The following is a 20,725-nucleotide window of genomic DNA, read 5'->3' on the forward strand; positions in this document are numbered from 1 at the left end:
ACAGAACAAAATTACTTTTGGACGTTGACCTATGCGGATCTATCTGGCATGGATTTTTTTAAAAAAAACATCATCGTACCAAAAGGCGAGCTCAGCTGTGGTCTCGCTAAGTGTGAGCAGCAGATTCCAGTTCTCTGCTCCATGATGAGTTGTTTTCATGAGTGTTTACAGCGGGGAGAGCTTTTCCCCAGGAATGCTTCCATGTGCCCCCGCCAGGAGCCTGGTTGCTGAGTCAGCACAGAGGGCTGTGGCCTCCTGCCAGTGCACAGAGGCAGGGGCATTGTCTGTTCAGTGGATGTCCCCCCACCCCCACCCCCCCGCCCCAGCAGTGGACAGAGGCCCTCAGCAAGTCAGAGAATCACGTGAGAACAGAACTCGGATGAGAACAAGTGAAAGCAGGAGCCGGATGGAGGGGTGAAGAGATGGGGGAGTTCCTGCTTCTCTGTACTTAAAAACAACAACAACAACAACAACAACAACAACAACAACAACAACAACAAAAAACAAATTGGAAAAAAAAATCATTGAAACTGAAAGATAAAAGGATCTTTTATTACCCTAAATCCTGTTTTTAGAGTCAGCAGAGTATTTGAAATAAAATAACCACCTTTCTCAGTCTGAGTCGCTGAACTTTTAAATGGAAGGTTCTGAATTTCTGAAACAGACAGATCTAATTCCCAACATGCTGAAAGCCTTGGACCTGAGCTGTCTGCTAGTCTAGGAGCTCTGGTCATGTGCCCAAGCCCTTCACTGGGGGACTCTTCTAAATTTAACCAAGTCCCGCTGAAAGAGATGCAAATTTGTTTACCCAGTGGAATCGTTGTGTTTCAGAAGCTGGGCTTGGCTGGCTTTCCACACCCCGGCGTCCTGGGGATGTTTTTAGGCAGCCGTTGGTGATACCTCTCCAATGTGAATTTGTTGTTCAGCAAATCGTGTGGTTTTCAACCCAGATTTTTAACAGGATGGCTGGCTGGCTGTATTCACACTTTTCGCTTTGTAATAATATGCAAATCCACTTGGCGCCCAGTCAATATCCAGAAGAGTGGAAGGATTAAAGATATTTATAAGGGCAAAAAAAAAAAATTGCTCTGCTAACTGGGTCTTTCCATTTCTCTTTGAGATCTAATTTACATGTCAGTATTATTTTAACATTTGCTACAGAATCCAGAGCTCTTAATGAGATCAGAATATAACCGACAGCTTCAGCTTTTTGATTCTGCAGAATGTGCTAATTTATGGATAGTCTCTTCTAAATTGAGAAGAAGGGATTTTCCCTCCTGATACTGAGAAGCTATAAATATTTTCATTTACCTCTAGCCCCACCTTTTAAATTTCATAAAGAAAACAACTCCACTCTCCCTCTCTCATCCCGTGCCCGTGATTTCCCCCTGGTGAGAAAACTAAGAGCAGCCTAACTTTCATCCTGAATCAAGTCACTGCAGTGATGACCCAGTCTGAAAAGCTTAGAACAGCGCTGGGGGCTTGGTGTCTGGCTGGGACTGTGTACTCCTAACTGCAGAGCTTTGTTGAGATGCAAATAACCTCCCCCCCACCCCCCACCCCAGAACCCTCCCAAGGAGTAGCGATTTTATATTTGATTTCCTTTTTTTGTTTTGTTTTGTTTTGTTTTGTTTCCCCTCATAAACCCGAACAATGTAGGTGTCTAGTCATATACAGGTCTTAGCAAGAAAGAAAGTTCGAGAAATTCAAGCCGCCATTAAGGTACGTCTGGCTTGCCCAGTTGTAGGGGGCTTTTCATCTCCATGGTTACAGGCTTTTCCTTTGTTTTCCTCCCTTCCCCTACCCTGCAGGTGTCTAGTCACATTCAGGTTCTTGCCAGAAGGAAATCTCGTGATTTTCATTCCAAGCTAAAGGTATGCGCTTTCCTGCTTTTTGGCTTGTGGTTGCTATGCATCTCACTTCCTGTTTTCCATGGTGACTGGTGAATGCCTGGTGCTGGGATTCTCGTAACCTAGTTTCCTCGCATGTGAGAGCTGTTTACATTTCTTTTGTGTCTAATCTCTCTTTCTGTACTAGCCTCACATTAAGCTCAGTGTGTGTGTGTGTGTGTGTGTGTGTGTGTGTGTGTGTCCCTAATAACAATGCAAATGCAGCAGAGAGCTGGTCTTGATAACTTTTCAGCACAGAAACATGATTTTTTTTTAACCTTCACATGTCCACCAAACAGCCCTGGGCTACGAGAGGGGGGAAGAAAAGTCCAGAGACACCAAGTTATTGTAGAAATAGCAAATAAATAAAATAAGAATCAACTTCCAGAGTAGTTACCATGAAATTACTTTAAAAGAATAGTTAGAAGTTTTTTTACGCTCTTCATTTATTTTAAAGAATACTTAACGAAAGACACGTCTTTTTCATGTAATTTTTCATGTGTTCTTTCAACACAGAGAGGATTTTCTGCCAGATTTCTTCCATATTGCTCAATACTGTTTTTTTAAATGTACGGCTCTGTTACTTGGAAAAAAAAAATAAATTGAGGTGAGGCCTTAAAAAAAAAGATCTTAGAGATGGGAAAGCTCTCAATGAAATCCATGTTTGCAATTCCATTTATATGTGAATTTAATTGTTCTTTACGGGTGTCTGATTTTCCAGTCTCTGAAAATATATTTTGCCGGAATAAACAGAGGCACTGAGAGTTTTAAAATGCAAGTTCTCCTTATTTTCTCCCCTTCCAAGATTTACAGTAAAACATAAATGACTTTTTTTTCCCCATAATGCCCTATTTTAGAAATATGGAGGGATTATAGTTTGCACAGAAGTGCTTTCCTTTCTAATAAAAATGAGTTTGTAGCCCATGTCATTGCCTTTCCCACTTACCTTTTTCGTGGTTGTTCCGTTCTGATTTTCCCCATACATTAATTAAATTTGTTTTTGTACTAAACCTAAAGAACAAAGTGTGATTTCACAGCACCGAATGGTCGACACTGGGATCATTCCCAAAGTCCTCCCAATTTTTTTTTCTTTTATGCCAACAAGGCTGGCTGCGGAACAGCACTAGTGACCAGGAAGGAGCACTTGGTGGCCCTCTGCAGTGGGCAGCATGCTTGCTCGCTCGCACGTGTGGCTGATGGTGGCTGGCTTTTAGCTGCACTGGCTGAGCAGTTAGTTGGAAGACTAAGATAACCTCATAGATCCTGCTTTTTAACCAAGGGTGCCGTCCTCTCTATGTGGATGCAACTACCCCAGTGTTTGCTCAAGTTCTGACTCTGTTTCTGGTTTCTCTGCGCTAACGAATTAATGATGTACAAAAGAAGTTTATAGACATCAATTTTGTGTTCCCATCTGCGATGTTATGAATTGCTCTATTTCTCTACCATCCGTGTGGTTCCTGCTGCCCCTACCCCTACCCACCGCCCTGGACCAGAAGCCCTGTACATGACAAACAAAGCTCTCCTGTCCAGAAGGGAATCCCCATGGGATGCGGGAAGGGCTCTTTTTCTCATTTGGGAACCTGAAGAGTCTTCCTCGGCGGAAACAGTTTACCAATACTTTATACATACGTGTACCCCCAAACACATGGCTGTATCTATGTTTGTTCTTCCAGAATAAGAAAAGGTGGCTCGCCCCCTCCTTTCAGCCTTGGCCCAGTCTGCTTGGGGGGCAGACCCAAGGAGGAGGCAGAAACAGGGGTGGTCGGGTAGCAACCAGCTCAGCCTTTGAGCTCTGAGAGCCACCTGCATCTTCTTGCATTTACTTGCCTTCCTCCCTGCCACATTATTCTTGGAAGGAGGGAGGCCTTTGTTCTTCCAGTCAGCTAATACCCGTTGAGCGTTCCGGGCATAGCGTTCATCATGGTGGGCATTGAACAGTCAACCCCCTATTCACAGAGCTGGCCGTGGAAATGGGAGTTGGAAGTACAGGGCACTGTGGGATGGTGAGTGTTAGCAGACAGAGCCAAGAACAAACGTGGAGGGAATCCTAGGGACGTGCCGCGTGGTGATGGGAATGCAAAGACAGGAGTCAAGTGTGCTGAGCGCCTCTTGGACGGTCTTTCCACTGAGCTCGCTGCCAAGGCAGTCCCATTATTGAGAGTTTAAGGAGTAACACTGAGGAAACCAGGGTTCTAGGAGTTTAATTGATGTGCCCGGAGCTCCCCAAGCCTAGCACATGTCACTGTCAGGATTTGAACTCAGCTCTTTCTGAATCATAACGCCTGCTCTTTCAGGCGGGGCTGTGTCCAGTGGAGGTGGGAGACGGTTTTTAACCAGAAGGCTTCGTGCCGGCATAGTCCCGTGTCACCCCTCATGTCCCTTGGAGCTGGGCATGTAGCTCTTGCTACGGATCTTTTCCTCGGTGCCCACCTTTTAGAAGCAAGGTGAATTTTTAACTTCTAGCCCTTGGTCCAGGTGTACGCTTCGTGTGTGCCTGACCCTGTGGCAGTCACCCATAACTCAGGGCAGTGAGGTCCTAGCCACAGAGCTGCTGTGTCACCACTCAGAGGACGTTAGGACAGTCCAGGAGCATGGGACCAGCTGTCGCCTGCCTGCAGAGAGGGTTCCACCTTCACTGTCCATGGGTTTGACATTAGAGACACCTTCCCTAACCTTCCTGACCAGCTGTACCCGGGAGGTGGTCCTGTAGGAGAGGTTGATGGCACCTGTTTCTCTGTGCTCCCCCATTCAGCTCTGGAGTCTTAACAGCGCATCTATGGGAGGCAGGGCTGAGGCTCCCGGTTGAGTTCGTTGTGGGGTCAGGCTCATAGCCTCCATCTTGGCCTCCCACACGAACTAACGAGATAAAGTTGCCACAGAAGGCGGAAGTCATCCCAGAAGGCGATGAGAGTAGCTTCTGGGTGGGCGATGCGGGGCGGGGAGGGGGGGCAGGAAGTATCAAGATTTCACAGAGATGTGGTTTGCCTGAGAAGATGTGGCAAGGCCTCCTGGAGGGAAGGTGGCTGCTGCCTGGCCACTTCAGGACCTGTCCCTGCCTGCCAACCTCAGCCTGCCACTGGTCACTTGACCATATGCTTACAAGTCAAGGATTTCTATTCTCTGGTGGTGGACGGAGGCCTGTAGCCCTCCTTTGAAGAATGAAGCCAAGCTTCATCTCTTGGTCCTCCCTTGGAGTTGAAAAAAGGTGGTTTGCTCAGACCTAGGACCACTGCCAAGTGTGGCCTCCACGTGAGCCCAAATGCCTAGAACGCCCCCCCCCCCCCTTCTCATTCCCAGGGAAGGGTGTGCTAGAGTCCTTGAGGCTAGTCACTTTCCAGCCTTTTTTAAGCCACAAACTCATACTTCAGACTGAAATCTTAGTCAAAACATTTAATATATAAATGAGTAAACACTCTTTTTCTTTTTCTTTTCAAAGATTTATTTATTTGATAGAGCAGGAGCAGGAGGGCCCGAGGGAGAGCGAGAGAGAGAGGGAATCAGAAGTGAACTCCAAGTAGAATCTGGAGCCTGGCACAGGGCTTGATCTCACAACCCTAAGATCAGGACCTGAGCCAAAACCAAGAGTCAGACACCTAACAGACTGTGCCACCCAGGCACCCCCAAATGAGTAAATGCTGTTTTGACCGAAGCTCATGCTCTTTTATCTTTAGCAATGGCCTCTTTGGCTGTTCCACTGAATAAGGTTTGAAAACCACCACCCTGCTTGAGGCAAAGGGACAAGGAGGTGACTTCCTCTTAGCTGTTCCTGCAGCCTCTACAGGACAGTGTGTGCCCTGCAGGAGGCTCTGCCATATTCCTCTGAAGAAAACATACTCATGGAGAGAATGGTCATTCCCGTGTCACAGTCCAGCCCTTGAAAATCTATTTAAAATAAGTTGCAAAGGTTGGCTTTAGGCTTCTGCTAATTGCAGAAGCAGTTCTCAGAGTGCTTGTTCATGAGCCATATTTGCCCCCAAATGTGTGGGCTTTAATCTTAACTTTTTTAAAAAAGATTTTATATATTTATTTGAGATAGAGCACAGAGGGAGAGGGAGAAACCAACTCCCTATTGAGCAGAGAGCCCGATGTGGGACTTGATCCCAGGACCGTGGGATCATAACGGAGCTGAAGGCAGATGCTTAACTGACTGTACCACCCAGGCGCCCCTAATTTTAATTTTTATAACAAAATTTGTTTTGGGGGAAAGTTTAAGATTTCCACAAAGATTCAAGCTTTATAAAGCACAGAAGTGATTAATTCACTCCAGCAAACTTTTCATTGAGAATCCAGTGTGTTCTAGACCCTTGAGCAGATATTGGGCTTAGAGAGTCAAATATGCAGAGTGTCTGTTCTTGAGGACCACTAAGCTTTTATGTTGCTTTTGGCCACATTTGGGAGAAACACGAGGCTTCCAGTAGATTGTCCCACAGCTGGGGGACTGCAATGGAAAAGAGTGGGTGGTTCTGAGTGTGGGAGAAGTAAGGAAAGCCTCATTGGAGGGGGTGCCAGCAGAAGTGGGCACTCAGGAAGGCAGACAGTTCCCTCGAGATATGGGGGTGTTTGGGGAATCACCAAGAACACCATTACTTGGAGGCATGGGATGGGAACGAGACTGGAGGAACCTAACAGGGTCCTGGGTCATCTATGGGAGGGTGAGGTGGTCACCTCCTGGCCTTGGGGAGCGTGTGCGAAGCACTCACACTTAAGCTTTGGAAAGCTCTCTCCCACTGTTTTCAGAGGGATGGCCAAGAGGGAGGCAGAGCTGGAGGCAGGGAGCCTAATGCAGGGGGTGCTGAGAGAGCAGTGAGGGCCTAGACAGGGCAGCCACACACACACCCCCTCCCGGGGCGCAGCTCAGTGGCTCACATTAGCGCTTCCCCTCCCCACGGCTGGTTCCCACGCCAGTCCGCTGGGGCTGCCGTGAACTCTTCCTTCCTCAGTGTTTTTGAAGAATAGATTATTTCTGTTTCAAACTCCTGTCCTTACTGAGTCTGAAATGTGTACTGAGTCTGAAAAGTGTACACCAAAACTTTTCAGTAGCAGCATGGAACTAGGTTTTCGAAGGTCGGGTTCTCTTAAAGTCATAGCCATTCACTATCAAAATTACATCAAAATGAACTCTGAATTTGGGTTGCGACATTTTAAAGATTTTATTTATTTATTTGACAGAGAGAGATCACAAGTAGGCAGAGAGGCAGGCAGAGAGAGAGAGAGGAGGAAGCAGGCTCCCTGCTGAGCAGAGAGCCCGATGCGGGACTCGATTCCAGGACCCTGAGATCATGACCTGAGCCGAAGGCAGCGGCTTAACCACTGAGCCACCCAGGCGCCCAGGGTTGCGACATTTTAAATACAACGAAGTTAAAAAGTGCAGAGAAGTGCTATATTTATGTTCATACCAAGCAGAAATGATCATGTTCATTAGGCCATTTTTCCTTTAATAGTTTTTTTTTCCAGTGGAATGAATCAAATGGCAATCCATTATTCTTACTTTTCCTAATTTCCTCTCCCCAACTCCCTTCCCCAGCCAGTCTCAATCTCCCTCTTCTCCCCACTCCCCATCAACAGTACCTTTCCTTGCCTCTTACTTCCCTAAGAAAGTAAATCCACTGAAAACTGTTTTCTCCTTTTGCCCTGTCCTGAAATGAATCTAGGTTTTTAGTTCATCATTTACTCTGAGTTTGTGCTAAATCCAGTGCTACCAACATGAGACTTTCTCTACGATGTATAGCAGCCTAAGCCAAGATAGACTTGACCAACAACTTGGGTTGACCTTGGACACAAACTGTAGCCATAAGGGAGGGATGCCAGGGGCGAGCAGATGGAGGGAACGGTGAAGTGGTCGAGGCCTGGTGCAAAGAGATGAAGAACCAGGAGCAGAGAAACTGGGACAGTAGGGTAGGGAGAAGGGGTGAAGGGGGCCCCAGAGTGCAGTTGAGATTCAAGAGCCTTCTAAGATGGTTTAAGGAAATGCAAGGCATTTGTGGCCAGCAGGCCGGAAATTTGGACATTAAACATAGATTTTGCAGGTTTTTTGCTTTAATCTTTTTGACCAAAGTGCCTTAAGAGACACATGAGGGTGCTAACTCCTGGTCGGAAATAAAGCTTCGCTTGGAGGGCATCCTGTCTTGATGTTGGGCGTGCCATGTTGTGGCCCCTACCCCGACAGAATCCTTGTGGCCCACGGCTCTCCAGGCACGAAGTCGTTCTTCGGTGACTCGGGGCTTCGTAACTAGGCCCGGTTCTGGTTCTAAGGTAGAAGATGCAGCCGTGCAGCTACAGCGTGCCGGCCACCTCTGGGTCTGTGCAACGGGCGTTGAGGAATTCCAGGGATGCATACTTCCCTGCTTTGGCCCCTGTGTCACCAGCTGCGTCTGCGGTGGTGTCCCCTGTCACAGTTTCGCTTCCCCTGGTCTCCCCCTCACTGCCATCTCCGGCCCCGCAGTCCGAGAAGACCAGGTGTGGTATGGTCTGAACACTGGGCAGCAACTCTCGGAACTATTCCTGCCTTTCAATGATTTCGCTCACTATGAATGGACCAAGAGGCCATTAGCTCTTCTTACTATTTTTTTTAAGCTCCGGGGATTGAATATCCCAGCCCCTAGAACGAATGCAGATGTGTCGTCCACACAGGAAGCCGTCTTTCTGTGCTACTCAGAGCTCCTACTTTGAGTTTCCTGCTCTGAGTGTCTATCTCGTTGTGTTCCGTTGCCTTGGGAGGTGGGTCCATCCCTGCCCAGAGGCCTCCCTTTCCTCACAGCGGCAGAAGGGCGCCCTGCAGGCCGCCGCCACGCCGTGGACCGCCATCCTCCTGAGAGGATGGACTAGACCCCTTGTGTGGAGTGCGTTTGGGGGAGTATACAGGTCCCGATGGGACCCCGAGGAAAGGAGGTCTTCATTCTGCCCTAACCTCAGCGGGAATACATCTCGGGCAGCAGACGTGTTTGTGTCAAGCTCCGGGCTCACGCCGAGGAAAAGCCCGCACTTGCTGACATTGCGTCATGCCGGGAAAGGCCTGAGATGGTCCGCTTGTGTCCAGTCGTTGGTGACTAATGTACGAGCTGCATGTGCTCTCCGGGGCTGTTTTCTTCATTCTCGCCCTGCTGGCCTTTTGTGATTTGATTTCTGAACAAGCCATTCTTTCCAGTCTGCCGTTCCTTCCAATAAGCAGAGAGCTTAAAGTTCAGACCGCTGATTTAATTCTCACAAAGAGTTCAGGAGCTTTGCTGGGGCATTGCCACCATCCACACTGCCCCTTCCCAGTGGTGTCACCACTGGTTCCAGCCAGGAATGGGCCCGTCCACATGGGACACATGCTTTGCTTCATCCACGGGTGCTCCCTACGGCCCCCTGAGCCCCTCTGTTCCTTCAGGCATTGGCTGTCCATGGTCACTGGGCCCAAGAAGCCTGAGACGACCCCCTCCTCGGGCTCCGCACCAGCACCAGACACTGGGCCTGCCTGTGGCATTCGGGAAATGATGTGCTGCCTCTCCTGGCATCTGCCGACCTTCACGGGGTTCTTTTGCATTCTGAAGTGCACCCTCTCTCCCCATCGATATTTTCCCTACCTTGTTTCTAATTTAAGTGAGTTAAAGCTGAGACTGGAGACCAGAAATTTCTCGTGCTTGGGTGTGATGGAATTAGAACCACTCACCAGTGGTGATCCAGGGCTCCCGGTGTAAACTGGGGGACTGATGCGTGTCCCTTTCTGTATGAACCGAGCAGAACTAGGTTTGCTTTTTCAGGGCAACAGAAACAGCCTCATTCTCTCCTTGTATTCCTTCCTAGAGATATCCCATTATTAGCAGGCCTCCAGTGTAGACAGTACCCGAGAGGAACATGGTGCTGAAAGGTTATGGAATGAGGACCGGGGCTTCTAAGGCTTTCTGGTCACTTGGGCCCCGTTAGACTCCCAAGTTCCCCAAAAGGCAAGGCTGCGGGCGCCCTGTGGAGTGCTTAACACAGTTCCCAAAGCAGGCCTGAAGGTGGGTGTTCTTGTCCTCATTTTAGAAATGAGGAGGCCGATGCTTAGAACGGCCAGGTGACTCACCCAAGGTCACAAGTCTGAATTTGATCCCATGGCCAGCTGGCACCAAAGCCCGAACTCTCAGCATAGTGGCATGCTGTCTCCCCAAAGAATGCCGGTCAAGGATGGGGGCTCATTTCCCTGACTTAGGATGCTTCCATGTTGTCTCCCTCAGCAGAACCCCCTCTTCATGCATGTTTGCATTAAACAGGGCAAATGAGTGGTGGGAGCTGATAACTCAGTCTGGAGGCAAACTTGAGCCTGCTGTAGGCATGGGTTCCTCTGGCTTCTTGGGAGATTGACTTCTTGCCCCTTGCTGTTGTCTCCCAGGGGAAAAGGGCCTGTGGTCAGAAGGGTGCTCCCTGCTCCCGACCCTAGCACCCAGACCTAGTAGCTGACCTAAGTGCCGGGCTTCCTGGGAGAGTCCTCAGGCACACCTACAAATCACCTGGGTCCTCATCTATAATCTTTAACAATGCTGAGCCCCACATCGGAATTAAAGGAAACACTATTGACAATTATAAAATACTAAATATAGCTTAGTACATTTAAAAATGAACAATGGTAAAAGCCTTGAAAAATTTTTCTTTGATGTGAATGGAGTCTTTGGCATTTGGAAATACAATAAGATGAATTAATTGCTACTCATTACATTGGGAAGTCAGGAGAAGTGTGAATGTGCCTTCCCTTCTTGGCATTAGCCGTTGCCTGACCGGAGTAGCCCGCTTTTGTATTTACTCCTGCTTTCACTAATAATAAGCAAATGAGAGATCATGGCTAGAAAAATTCAAGTGCCCTCCATCTTTTCTCCCAAACCATCACAGAGTTTTGTGATGTCTGTCTGCTCAGGGACCAGCGCTAATAACTGCAGAGGTCATGTGAACCCTCATAGCGCAAGACAAGAAACAGCATCTGCGAGCATCTTTCTAGAAGAGTGGTCTTTGTTCTGTCTTTTCTTTGAAAAAGTGATTTTGCAAGCAAATTGCTATCTTTTCTCTCTTGTGTTATATATTTGCAGTGCTGGGAAAAGTATATTTGGGGAAAAGCATGTAAGGGCTATGCAGAGTTTTTGAATCCCTGGTCTTTTTACAACGTTAGGATTCCTCCTCCTGTGTTGGTGGGCTTCCCTGTGAATGAAGTGGGCTGGAGTCCTTACGTTTTAAAGTGATGCTTCCTGAGCAAGGTCTTCGGAGTAGGTTGATTTTGTAAGCTGTTTACTAACTGTGTAACAGCTATCATATGGCACACGCAGGCTCGTAACCCTTTTCATAGCGTCTTTAAAATTGGTTGATGATTAGTGCCGGAAGATGACGAGATAGTTGGTTCCTAGGGATAATTGAACACTGAGGAGGCAGAGGGACGTGGGAGTAAGACTCCCGTCCCGTCTGGAGGCTGATCCGTGAAACGTCCTGGAGTTGGAGCCGCACACTGCTCTAGCCATGTGCATTTCTGATGTGGCTGCCTTCCTGTCACGTGTCATGTAGACACTTCCCAAGCATGAGGCACATTGAAACCGTAACAAGGAGGCAGTCTGAGGAGCCCAGAGGCAGAGGAGCCGCCATGCTCTGCTTCGTAACGTGTGAAAGGCTGTTTACTAGGAGACTATAACCGTTTGAAAGGCTTCAGGCTGAGGAGTTTATGTATGACACAGCCTGCTGGACCCCGTGTGGCCGAGGGGGTGAGGCCATTGACGGCATGGCGTGCCAGAAACTGGACAGGGAAGAACACAGAGAGAGACCTGTGTCCCCGGTACGGTGCTTTATTTGCTCTTATTCTCCGCTCAGATAGGCCATTTGTTCTCAGCAACCCCCCATGTTTCCTGCTCCATAAATACTTTCCACACTTTAGGTCATGGGCATGACTTAGGGTTCCTTAGGAAAAAGGAGATTTGCCTTTTCTTTCCCCACTCACCAAACATTCAGCTTTTTGTGGCCTCATTCTTTGTCATCTTAGGGACAGAGGGACTTCAGATCAGTAACAAGGACTCTGTGTGAGTAGTCCAGGCTTTTTGCTGGGACGCAGCGTTTTTGTGGGTGCGTGCTTGTGTAGAGACGCACACACCCTGAGAGTATTTCTAAGAGTATATCTAAGAGTAACTCAGTATTGACTTCAGAACAGTTTTCCAAGATCAGACGGTGTGCTCAGCCTTTGTAAATCTCATCCGCATTTCAGGAATGTTGGTTTGAAGACCTTGAAGGTTAAAATTATCCTGGTGTACAAACGTAGCCTACATTTTTTAATTCACCATAGTAGCATCAGTTATTTGGGTAGATTAACAGCGCCTTCCCTTCCCCCTTGATTTTGGGGTGAGCGGTGAGGATGGCGTGGCATGTCTCAAAGTCTTAGACCAGGTGACGCAGAGAAGCAATTTTCTCGGGTCTGACACTTAGAGTTACAATTTCTTCAAAGCCAGGCATGTATCTCTGGCTGAAAATGACAATTTAGAGGCCCTTCCATTGAAGTCTCTCAGCTCGGCATCCTTCCGTTCTCCCATTTCAGATTAAGTGGGTCTACAGCTGGTTCCGATCTGCAGATATCAGTGGCAGGCTTTATTATCTGCAGTGTTGCTTTAGATTTTAAACAAAAAAAAAAAAAAAAAAAAAAATTAATCCTTTTAATTTTCAAATATGTATTTTGGATAAAGGGGGAGATGTTATTAAGGGAGAAGGTAGAGAGTCTCCACTTCAAAAGGTAGCAAATCACGGGTATAGACATTTTAGTCCATTTGCAGAAAATTGCCTATTCTCAGATAGCTAGGTCAAGTGCAGAAAGAACCTCTACTTGAGATAAAATTTCCTCTCCACACTTGGCTTTCTCTCTGTTAGGGTAGACAGCCAAGAGCTGCCCAAATTTTAACATCTTGCTGTCTTTTCACCAGTACTTCCTGGCTATGTGTATTAAGCTGTATTTGCTTATAAATGGAACGTACACTTGTAACAGCTTTTACAGAAAGCCAGAAGAGCTTGAGGGCAATAAAAAGGGCAACTCTTCATTTCATAGATGAAGAAGATTAGAGGGTTCAGTGACTAGCCCGAGGTAAGACAGCCCATAACGCCGAGGCAGGTGTGAAGCAGCGTCTCCAGGCTCTCCTCGACGGGAGTTGGGGAGACGGGAACAGTTGATTTGCTCTCCTGCTTTGGAGCATTTGTTTCATTTGGGTACCTCCTGGAATGCTAAGGTTTTAAGAGTCCAACCTTACTTTATTTAGCAAAAGGAAATGGCCCCGTCCTGAAGCTCTGTAACCTAAAGAGCAAAAGCTGGGGACTCCTCCTTTCCTCACTGACTGATTTCTTGTTTAAAAAAAAGGGGGGGGGTCAAACTTTCGTGAGCATCTTCGTGAACTTTTCCATCAGCCGCTAGGCTACTAGGAGAATATCACCAGCACCTGATAGAATAAAAGCAGGCTATGGAGATGTGAGAGACTCATTTCCATTTGGACCGCAACTTCTATTCTCGAGTCCCTCCCTCCAAGGGTGCCCAGGCACATACTGTGTTTGGGGGAGCTGAGTCACCCCCGCCATCAGCGCTTCACAAACACGGGGACCCGTGACAGACTTCCGGAATAGAGCCAAGCCCGCAGCTCTCTTCCTAGTTATTCCTCAACTTGCATCTGCCAGACCAGCAACAGGTCTGGGCTCCCACTTTCCCTACTCCCCTAGCCTATCCTGAAGCGATACAGCATGGTCCTTGCGGTAGACAGCGCCTGTGGTTAGATCTGGGACAGCACGTTAGCTCCGAAGTCATTGTGAGGGCATTTATACCCTTTCATTCAGGGTTAGGTGGGTTGGAGGCTGGAGTACAAGGTGATGGATCCCAAAAGAACCCCTCAGGGCGTTTGTATCAATGTCCAGGCACTCCTGACAGAGCAGGGCGCTGTGTGACTGGAGCCGGGTTTTCTGTACATCAGGGCCTGGATCCCCCTCTGTGGAGATGATGGGGCCGGTGACAGGTGCGGCCAGGGACCAGCAAGGACTAGTCTGACTGGCACTGAGATCTGTGTGTGTCAGGCTCTGCGGGGCTTCAGAACATTTGCACATCTGGTCCGTTTATTCCACTGACATCAAGATTTGTCTTTCGGGGGCATCTCAGTATCTGAAATGATTCAGCTCTTTAAAAAAAGAAGCAAAACCCCAAAACGTTAACAGAGGAAGCTAGCTGTAGGTAGAGTTTTCAGATGAGTAAGCCGGGGGTCTGCTCAGGGAATGCCATCTGACCCGAGGCAGCAAAGCTCCACACCATTGCCCGGAGCCACTCTGTTGGGGACAGGGGATCCTGCAAGCTGGGCCCTCACCCTGTCCTTCCGCTGCAGCACATGCCCTTCAGGACGATCCCAGTGACCTTGGACAACCCCCAAAAGCTGTTCCATGAGGGCCATTGCTTTCTTGGTTGAGAGCCAGATAAATGAATAAAATGTACAATTCTATGCAAGTGCAAGGCTCTTTTCCAAGGGGCAATATAAATAAGCTTTTTGAAAACCTACACCGTGGTCCTGGCAGTTACAGGACCAAGTGGTATCTCTACCTGGGAGCACCTAATTTGATCTTTTTTGGAAGCCCCTAGTAGTTATTTTGTAGACTGGGACTTTCCCCCCCATTTCTCCATTTGGCCCAGCCTCTGGTAGCTCTGCATGCTTTTGAGTCCCCTTTGGGTCAGTCTGTACACACTGAAGCCAGCTCTCGACTATGTCTTAGCCTGAACTTTCCCTTGACCTTCATGTGCTGGCTGACTCTGAGTGGCAGCTCTGGCGGCCACTCTCTTTACATTGGTGCCACCGTTTTGTTCCTGTTCTGATGGAGTCTGGGTCTGGTAGAGATTGTGTCGACCCTTCCATGAGCAGCCAGGCTCTTTGACATGTTTCCCAAGCATGGAACTCTCCCTGCACCATTGGGATTGGTCACACTCTGGGGGGCTGACCGTTTCTCCCTCTACATTAAGGAAACCGCAGAGCCAGCTTGAAGGGGGTGGGAGTAGTTTTCGAAATGGGTGGACTGGTTGGTAATTGCCTTTCTAGATGGTTATCTGGGTCCTACATTCTTGCTAAAATGTGAAGAATACCCATAGTCCTATGCATTCTATTGTACCCCATATTGTGTGTTTGTGTAAATATGTATATTTTTTTAAGTGAAAAAGAAAAATACCCCTGCCTTTGTCCGCAATTCTTTTAACAAACTGTTTATTGTTGTATCCAGGTAACAAGCATGGTAAGTATTTTCACCACATTGAGTATTCTGTATTTTAGCTGTGCTTGGCAGACTTTTTGGCTAGCTTTGTGTTACCAGCCTTGGCTTTTCTGGAAAAGACCCATTCAGGAAGGGAGAAGCCAGTCGCCCAGTAGCGTGCCCTATGTCCTCGGCTCTGGAGAGAACCCGTGTAGCCTTAGTCCCATGGTGGGTGGGGGTACCTGAGAAAGCATGCACCCCCCCCCCCCCTTGCCAGCATGCTGCTTGGTCCCGTCACGGTCCCCCACCCGACCTGCCGCTTCTGAGCCTCCCCACCAGGTGTCTACCAGGGCTCCCAGGCCTCGCATGCCTCCAGCAGCTCCTGGGAGTGTGGCCCCATGGCAGCGCTCAAGGTGGGGCCTGCCTGCACCCTGTGGACGGTTCTACCCCAGATCCATCACCACCCCCTCCTGTCTCCCTCTTCCCGTCTGTATGCTTCAATGCAGAGCTTCCCCACCACGAACCCCCTTCCCTTGAGTGTGTTAAGTAATTGGAAAAATCTCCCTTTGGAAGCTGGAAAAATAAATACGTTGACCACTCTTCTCAGAGGCTTCCCATTCTGTTGAAAAAATGGATTAAAACTTTTTTTTAAAAAAAATCTTGCCGCTGGGTAGTCTCCTTACAGGTTCAGAGTTCCGGTAGGTTGAGTGTGTTTTAGCCTTCTGGCTGTGTTTATTTATCCGTGCATGTTTGCTTCTCCGGCCTCTTCTGTGGCTCTGTATTTAGTCCATGTGCTCGTGGCTGTGCCTGTTGAAGCTGCCCAGTAGCCACGTGTTACGTATTAAGTCTGTGTGTCACTGTCACCTTCAAGGATCAGACGGCCAAGGATAAGGCCCTGCAGCACATGGCCGCCATGTCCTCGGCACAGATCGTCTCGGCCACTGCCATTCACAACAAGCTGGGGCTGCCTGGGATTCCACGCCCCGCCTTTCCGGGGGCACCGGGGGTAAGTCTCAACCCTACCTCCCCCCCCCGCCCCAGCCGGCGTGGTTAGTGGGGGTGAGGGAGGTGGGGGGACCACCTGTGGTCAGCTGATGCTGCCTGTTGCACTGTGGGGAGAGGGAGGGAGGGAGCTGGAGAGAAAAAGGGGGAGGGAGGGGGTGGGGAGATCAAGCTGGAGGCAGGGATCCTGGGTCCCCGCAGACATGGAATTGGGTATCACTTTGTTGGTGCCTTTCTGGGTTGTCACCTGCTTTTTTTTTTTTTTTTTTTTTTAAATGGCCCTTCCTCTCTTTTCCTGTGTCCTCAGGGTCCCTTTAAGGGAACTAACCCCTAAAGGGGCAAAGTACTGTATTGCCGTTTTCATTGTGCACCTAGCAAGGGCTGAGAAGTTAATGTTATGATCTCATTCATCTTCGCAATAATCTTAAACGCCTCTCATTGATTATTGAGTAACAAAGCGAGTTAGGGGGTGTGATCTTGGCTGGTGCCATCAGGACTCAAACCCAGCGCCCTGTGACTCCCTTTGCAACTCCTTCTACACAGGCTGCGGGTCCAGCAGGGGTCCACCTGAAGCCTCCAGGAGGCGCACAGCGAAGGCGGTGTCCGCATTGCTTCTCGGAGCTCTTGGCCTCTGGCTCAGAGCTTGTCCTCTGCCGGCCAGGCCCTTGGTGCTGTGAGCTGTGGAGGCAGAACTGTCACACAAGGAGCATTTGCAAATGGAGGGAAGAAGAGAAGGATGGGTGGGTGGGTGCATGTGTAGAAAGCAGTCGGATGAAATAGCTGTGAGCCCCTGTCATGGGCCCGGATCTCTGCTAGCTGTCAGGCGAACAGGGGAGAGCTGCTGTCTGGTCCTGCCCTCAGGGCAACTAGTCTGGAGGAGGAGCGCCAGGGCAGCCAGGACTGCTAGGCCAAGGATGCAGGGTGCTCTCCTGTGCACATCGATGACCACATATGAGTCTAGAGAGGGTCACTCTGCGGCGGACAGACGATCTGAGCCCGCTGTCGTTAGCAAGGGGTGCGATCTATAGACGTCCCGAGCAGTGCTTTCCTGGGAACTCATAATCCTGATGCCTCTTACCTTTGCCTTCCAGTTCTGGCCAGGAATGATCCAAACAGGGCAGCCAGGATCCTCACAAGAGTAAGTCCAGGGAGGGGCCAGCAGGAACAACAAGGGTCTGGTCACAGCGCAGCCTGGGGGTGCGTTTCCCCAGGGCCAGACCACCTGGGGACTTACAGGAGAAAAGACATTGAACCTGAGAACCCCATAGTCCTCTCCCATTATCCGCTGAGGCCAGGAGCAGGAGAGAGACTTGGGTTGCTCTAGGAGAGGCATAAGTGGCTCGCTGGCACCCTAAGCATTAGTGCCCGTCCCTCTGGAAATAGGGATGGGGGCCCTGGGCCTTTGTGGCTTTGGAGGGCAGAACCTGGGGCTTCCTGAAAAGTGTCTGTCCGAGAGTGGACAGTGCAGGCACTCCTGCCCAGCCCATCTGGTCTTCTGGGAGTTGAGGGCAGCTAACAGACAACCTCCTGCTGCCCTGAGGGCAAGAGAAACAGGCCTCATAAACTGGAGGCTGAAGTTCGTTTAGAGATAAAAGCAGAAAGGAAGTCCTGCCTATCTGTTCTCGAAAGAACTTAAGCTGTTTAGCCAAGAGAAGGGGAGCCTGAGCATAGCCCAAACCTTGCCTGGGCATGGTGAGCCCTGATCTTGGTCGCTGCAGGGATGAGATGAGAGGTTCAATTAGATGTCACAGCATATGGGAATCAGGCTGATGGGGGGAGGGGGGGATACAGGGTGCAGGTTTGTTCCCTAGCCTTGGCCAAGACCAGACCTGGGGAGTAGCCACTGCTATAGTCTCTTGACTTCTGACTCTCCACCCTCCGCCCCCAGCGTCAAGCCCTTCGTGCAACAGGCCTACCCCATCCAGCCAGCGGTCACAGCCCCCATTCCAGGTGAGTCTCCAAGGGATTCTGCCTCAGAGGACTGTCCTGGGCAGCTGGCAGCTGGGCCCATCACTTCGCTCCACCGAGGCCTGTCCCTGGTTCCAGCAGTGCCTTGGGCACCCCCTCCTCGCCCCTACCCTCCTTATGCCTGGGACTCGGAAGGGTCACAGACATGTTCAGTGTCCCCAGTCACTTCCCAGGAGTTTATTCGATGGGGTTTTAAAGAAAACAGAAGCCAGTGGTGCCCACCTGGCTCAGTCTGTAGAGCAGGCCACTCTGGATCTTGGGGTCGTGAGTTCAAGTTCCATATTGGGTGTAGAGTTTACTGAAAAAGGAAAAATAGGTTTACTTAAAAAGGAGAAAACAAAGATGTGGATATCTCAATTATATCTCAATTTTTAAAAAAGGAAAGAAAGAAAAGGGAAGCCCGATCACTTTCACCGAGGACCCTGGGTCACCCTTGGAAGGGGAAGTTGCTGTGGTTCCTTCCTGGTCATGAGCAGGCTGAATTGGACAATTCAGAACTTGAGGGCAGAGAGGGATTAGCCACCCTTTATTCTATGAGTAGGTTTCAGTTCCCTGTTCCCTCTCTTTAACGAAGAGCTTCCAGAGAAGCCTCAACTAGCAACCGGAATCTGGCCGAGGCACCTGTGTGCACGTGCGGTCACTCCGTTCAACTGCTGCCTGTTACCGAGTCCCCAGATGGGACGCGGATTCACGCGCGGCACTCTGTCTCAGTGCCATGGGGCATCCTGAGGGAGTAATTCTGTAGTGCTGGTTACCGCAGTCTGAAGGAGGGAGGTGGGCAGTCCCCGGAAGTTCCTTGGGATCCTTGCAGGATTCGCTCCAGGCTCTTCAGCCGGCGCCCAGCCGGTCCCCTTGTCCGGGTGAGGCGCTACCTAGCGTTGTGCCTCTGGGTCCTTGGCCAGAATCCCCCCAACCGCCTGACTTCCTTCTGCCCCTAGACTCTTGGTGTGTGTGGGGGGGGTGGTGGGTGAGGGAGAGCTGTTTTGCAGGACCCAGCCCCAGCCCTGGCCTCAGGCCCGAGGTAAGGCGCACGGGGCCGGGCCTGCCTTAAAGGTACTGATTGGTCTTCCAGGGTTCGAGCCGGCATCAGCCGCAGCTCCCTCGGTCCCTGCCTGGCAGGGCCGCTCCATTGGCACAACCAAACTTCGCCTGGTGGAATTCTCAGCCTTCCTCGAACAGCAGCGAGACCCAGACTCGGTGAGTGTGCTGCGAGGTGTGCCTTGAATCCCATTCTTGTTCCCCTTCACATTCTTGTGCCTGCCTTCTCCTTTCCCGCTCCCCTATGCCTGCCAAACAGCCTGGGTCAGAAGAGCCAGACTTTCACTTACATAAAAAGGTCTATCTGTGGACAAGTAGGTAGAATTGTGGAGCCGGGTATTTATGAGCGCTCTGGACCCCAGACTCCAGGGAATGCTGGAGCTTGAAGGGAAGGACTCTAATAGGCTCTTCTTGGGTTTAGGAAAATGGAACAGCAGGTGACAGCTCTTGAACCCTGACATGTGGCTGGCACCATGCCAAGCTGTTTCTGTAAATGGCCACATTTTACTCCCCCCAAAATTCCGTAAGGTATGGTACTGTGGGACAGATGAGGAAACAGAGAAGTTAAGGAATAATCTAAGAATTCCTTATATATTATATTCTCTAAGAATTCCTTATATAAATAGAGAATTAAGTCACACAGTTACTATCTAGTAGATCGGCGATTCAAATTCACGTTTTTAAAACTCAAGCCTAAGCAAGCAGTTAGCTGTTAACTTTGTACTGTGTTTGCAAGTCTGTCCTTTCTCAAGATAGCGAGTGGTTCTCTTCTTACGGAGAAGTAACAAGCTGGTGTTTTAGTACGATCCAGAAAGCGGTGCGTTACGACGCTAAGCACCAGTCACGTTGGCACCTGGATTCTGTCATTTTTCTTCTTTGCCGTCTTCCCTGCCCCGTCTAGTGCCCATCGTGACACTGTTGCTCGGTCCGGCCCGTTACTTCCCATACGTATGTGAGCCCCCCCTTTTTTCCCACCCGACAGTCGCCAGACCCCGTCTTCACTCCCACTCCTTGGCAGCTGTGCGTCTGAGTGTTGCATCTGTGTGTGGGTGAGCCTGAGGCAAAAAGGCAGGAATCAGAAGTTTGTCTTCCGGATCCTCCCCAACTCCTTTCCACGCGCTCTTTCTCACCCCACCACCCTGCTCTCAGGGCTCTCGACGCTCAGAGGTCCCAGGCTCTCTGTGTGTTCCCTACTCTGTGGTCGTGCTGTCGTCAGAAGAAGGCGTCAGGGATGAGTTCACCGTCTGGTGTAAATACCCGCATACGGAACAGGCGGAGGTGACCTCTCTGGGGTCTTTGTACTATAGCTCCGCGGACGGCCTCTGACTCGGGGGACGCCACAAGCCATCACCAGAGTGGAGACTCCATGGACATTTCTGACGTTTCTGCTTCTGAATTGTGAATGTCTGGGAGTTGGTAGTAAAATAGAGCCTGTTCTGAAATTCGGAGAAAAAAATGAAGAAAGAGATGGAAAGTAGGTCATTAGGCCCATTGAGGCAGCTTATTGAGGTAAGAGGGGGAAAGGCCAGCTGGATCGCTCTTCTGCTGTGGCCGAGTGGTTTTTTAAGAAGGGTGATGGTGATGGCATCAAATCCTTCTTGAGAGGTGCTGAGATAAAAACTAAAAAGATTACCCTCCTAATTCTT

General features: G+C 49.6%; 1 protein-coding gene across 11 annotated transcripts in view; it reads left to right on the top strand.

Moving 5' to 3' along the window:
* Positions 1 to 20,725, top strand: part of TEAD1 (TEA domain transcription factor 1) — a 261,388-nt gene that overhangs the window by 184,076 nt on the left and 56,587 nt on the right. For 4 of the 11 annotated variants that reach the window (XM_032358729.1, XM_032358726.1, XM_032358728.1 and 1 more), the window contains 7 exons: positions 1,660 to 1,722; positions 1,812 to 1,874; positions 15,102 to 15,113; positions 15,943 to 16,077; positions 17,165 to 17,211; positions 17,962 to 18,023; positions 19,114 to 19,238. In XM_032358729.1, the coding sequence (XP_032214620.1) occupies positions 1,660 to 1,722; positions 1,812 to 1,874; positions 15,102 to 15,113; positions 15,943 to 16,077; positions 17,165 to 17,211; positions 17,962 to 18,023; positions 19,114 to 19,238 (507 nt within the window). The remainder of the gene's footprint in view (positions 1 to 1,659; positions 1,723 to 1,811; positions 1,875 to 15,101; positions 15,114 to 15,942; positions 16,078 to 17,164; positions 17,212 to 17,961; positions 18,024 to 19,113; positions 19,239 to 20,725) is intronic. The other 7 variants (XM_032358733.1, XM_032358732.1, XM_032358737.1 and 4 more) reach the window with 5 other exon arrangements.

This window comes from Mustela erminea, chromosome 9 (genome assembly GCF_009829155.1).
Source record: "Mustela erminea isolate mMusErm1 chromosome 9, mMusErm1.Pri, whole genome shotgun sequence".
NCBI classification, from domain to species: domain Eukaryota; kingdom Metazoa; phylum Chordata; class Mammalia; order Carnivora; family Mustelidae; genus Mustela; species Mustela erminea.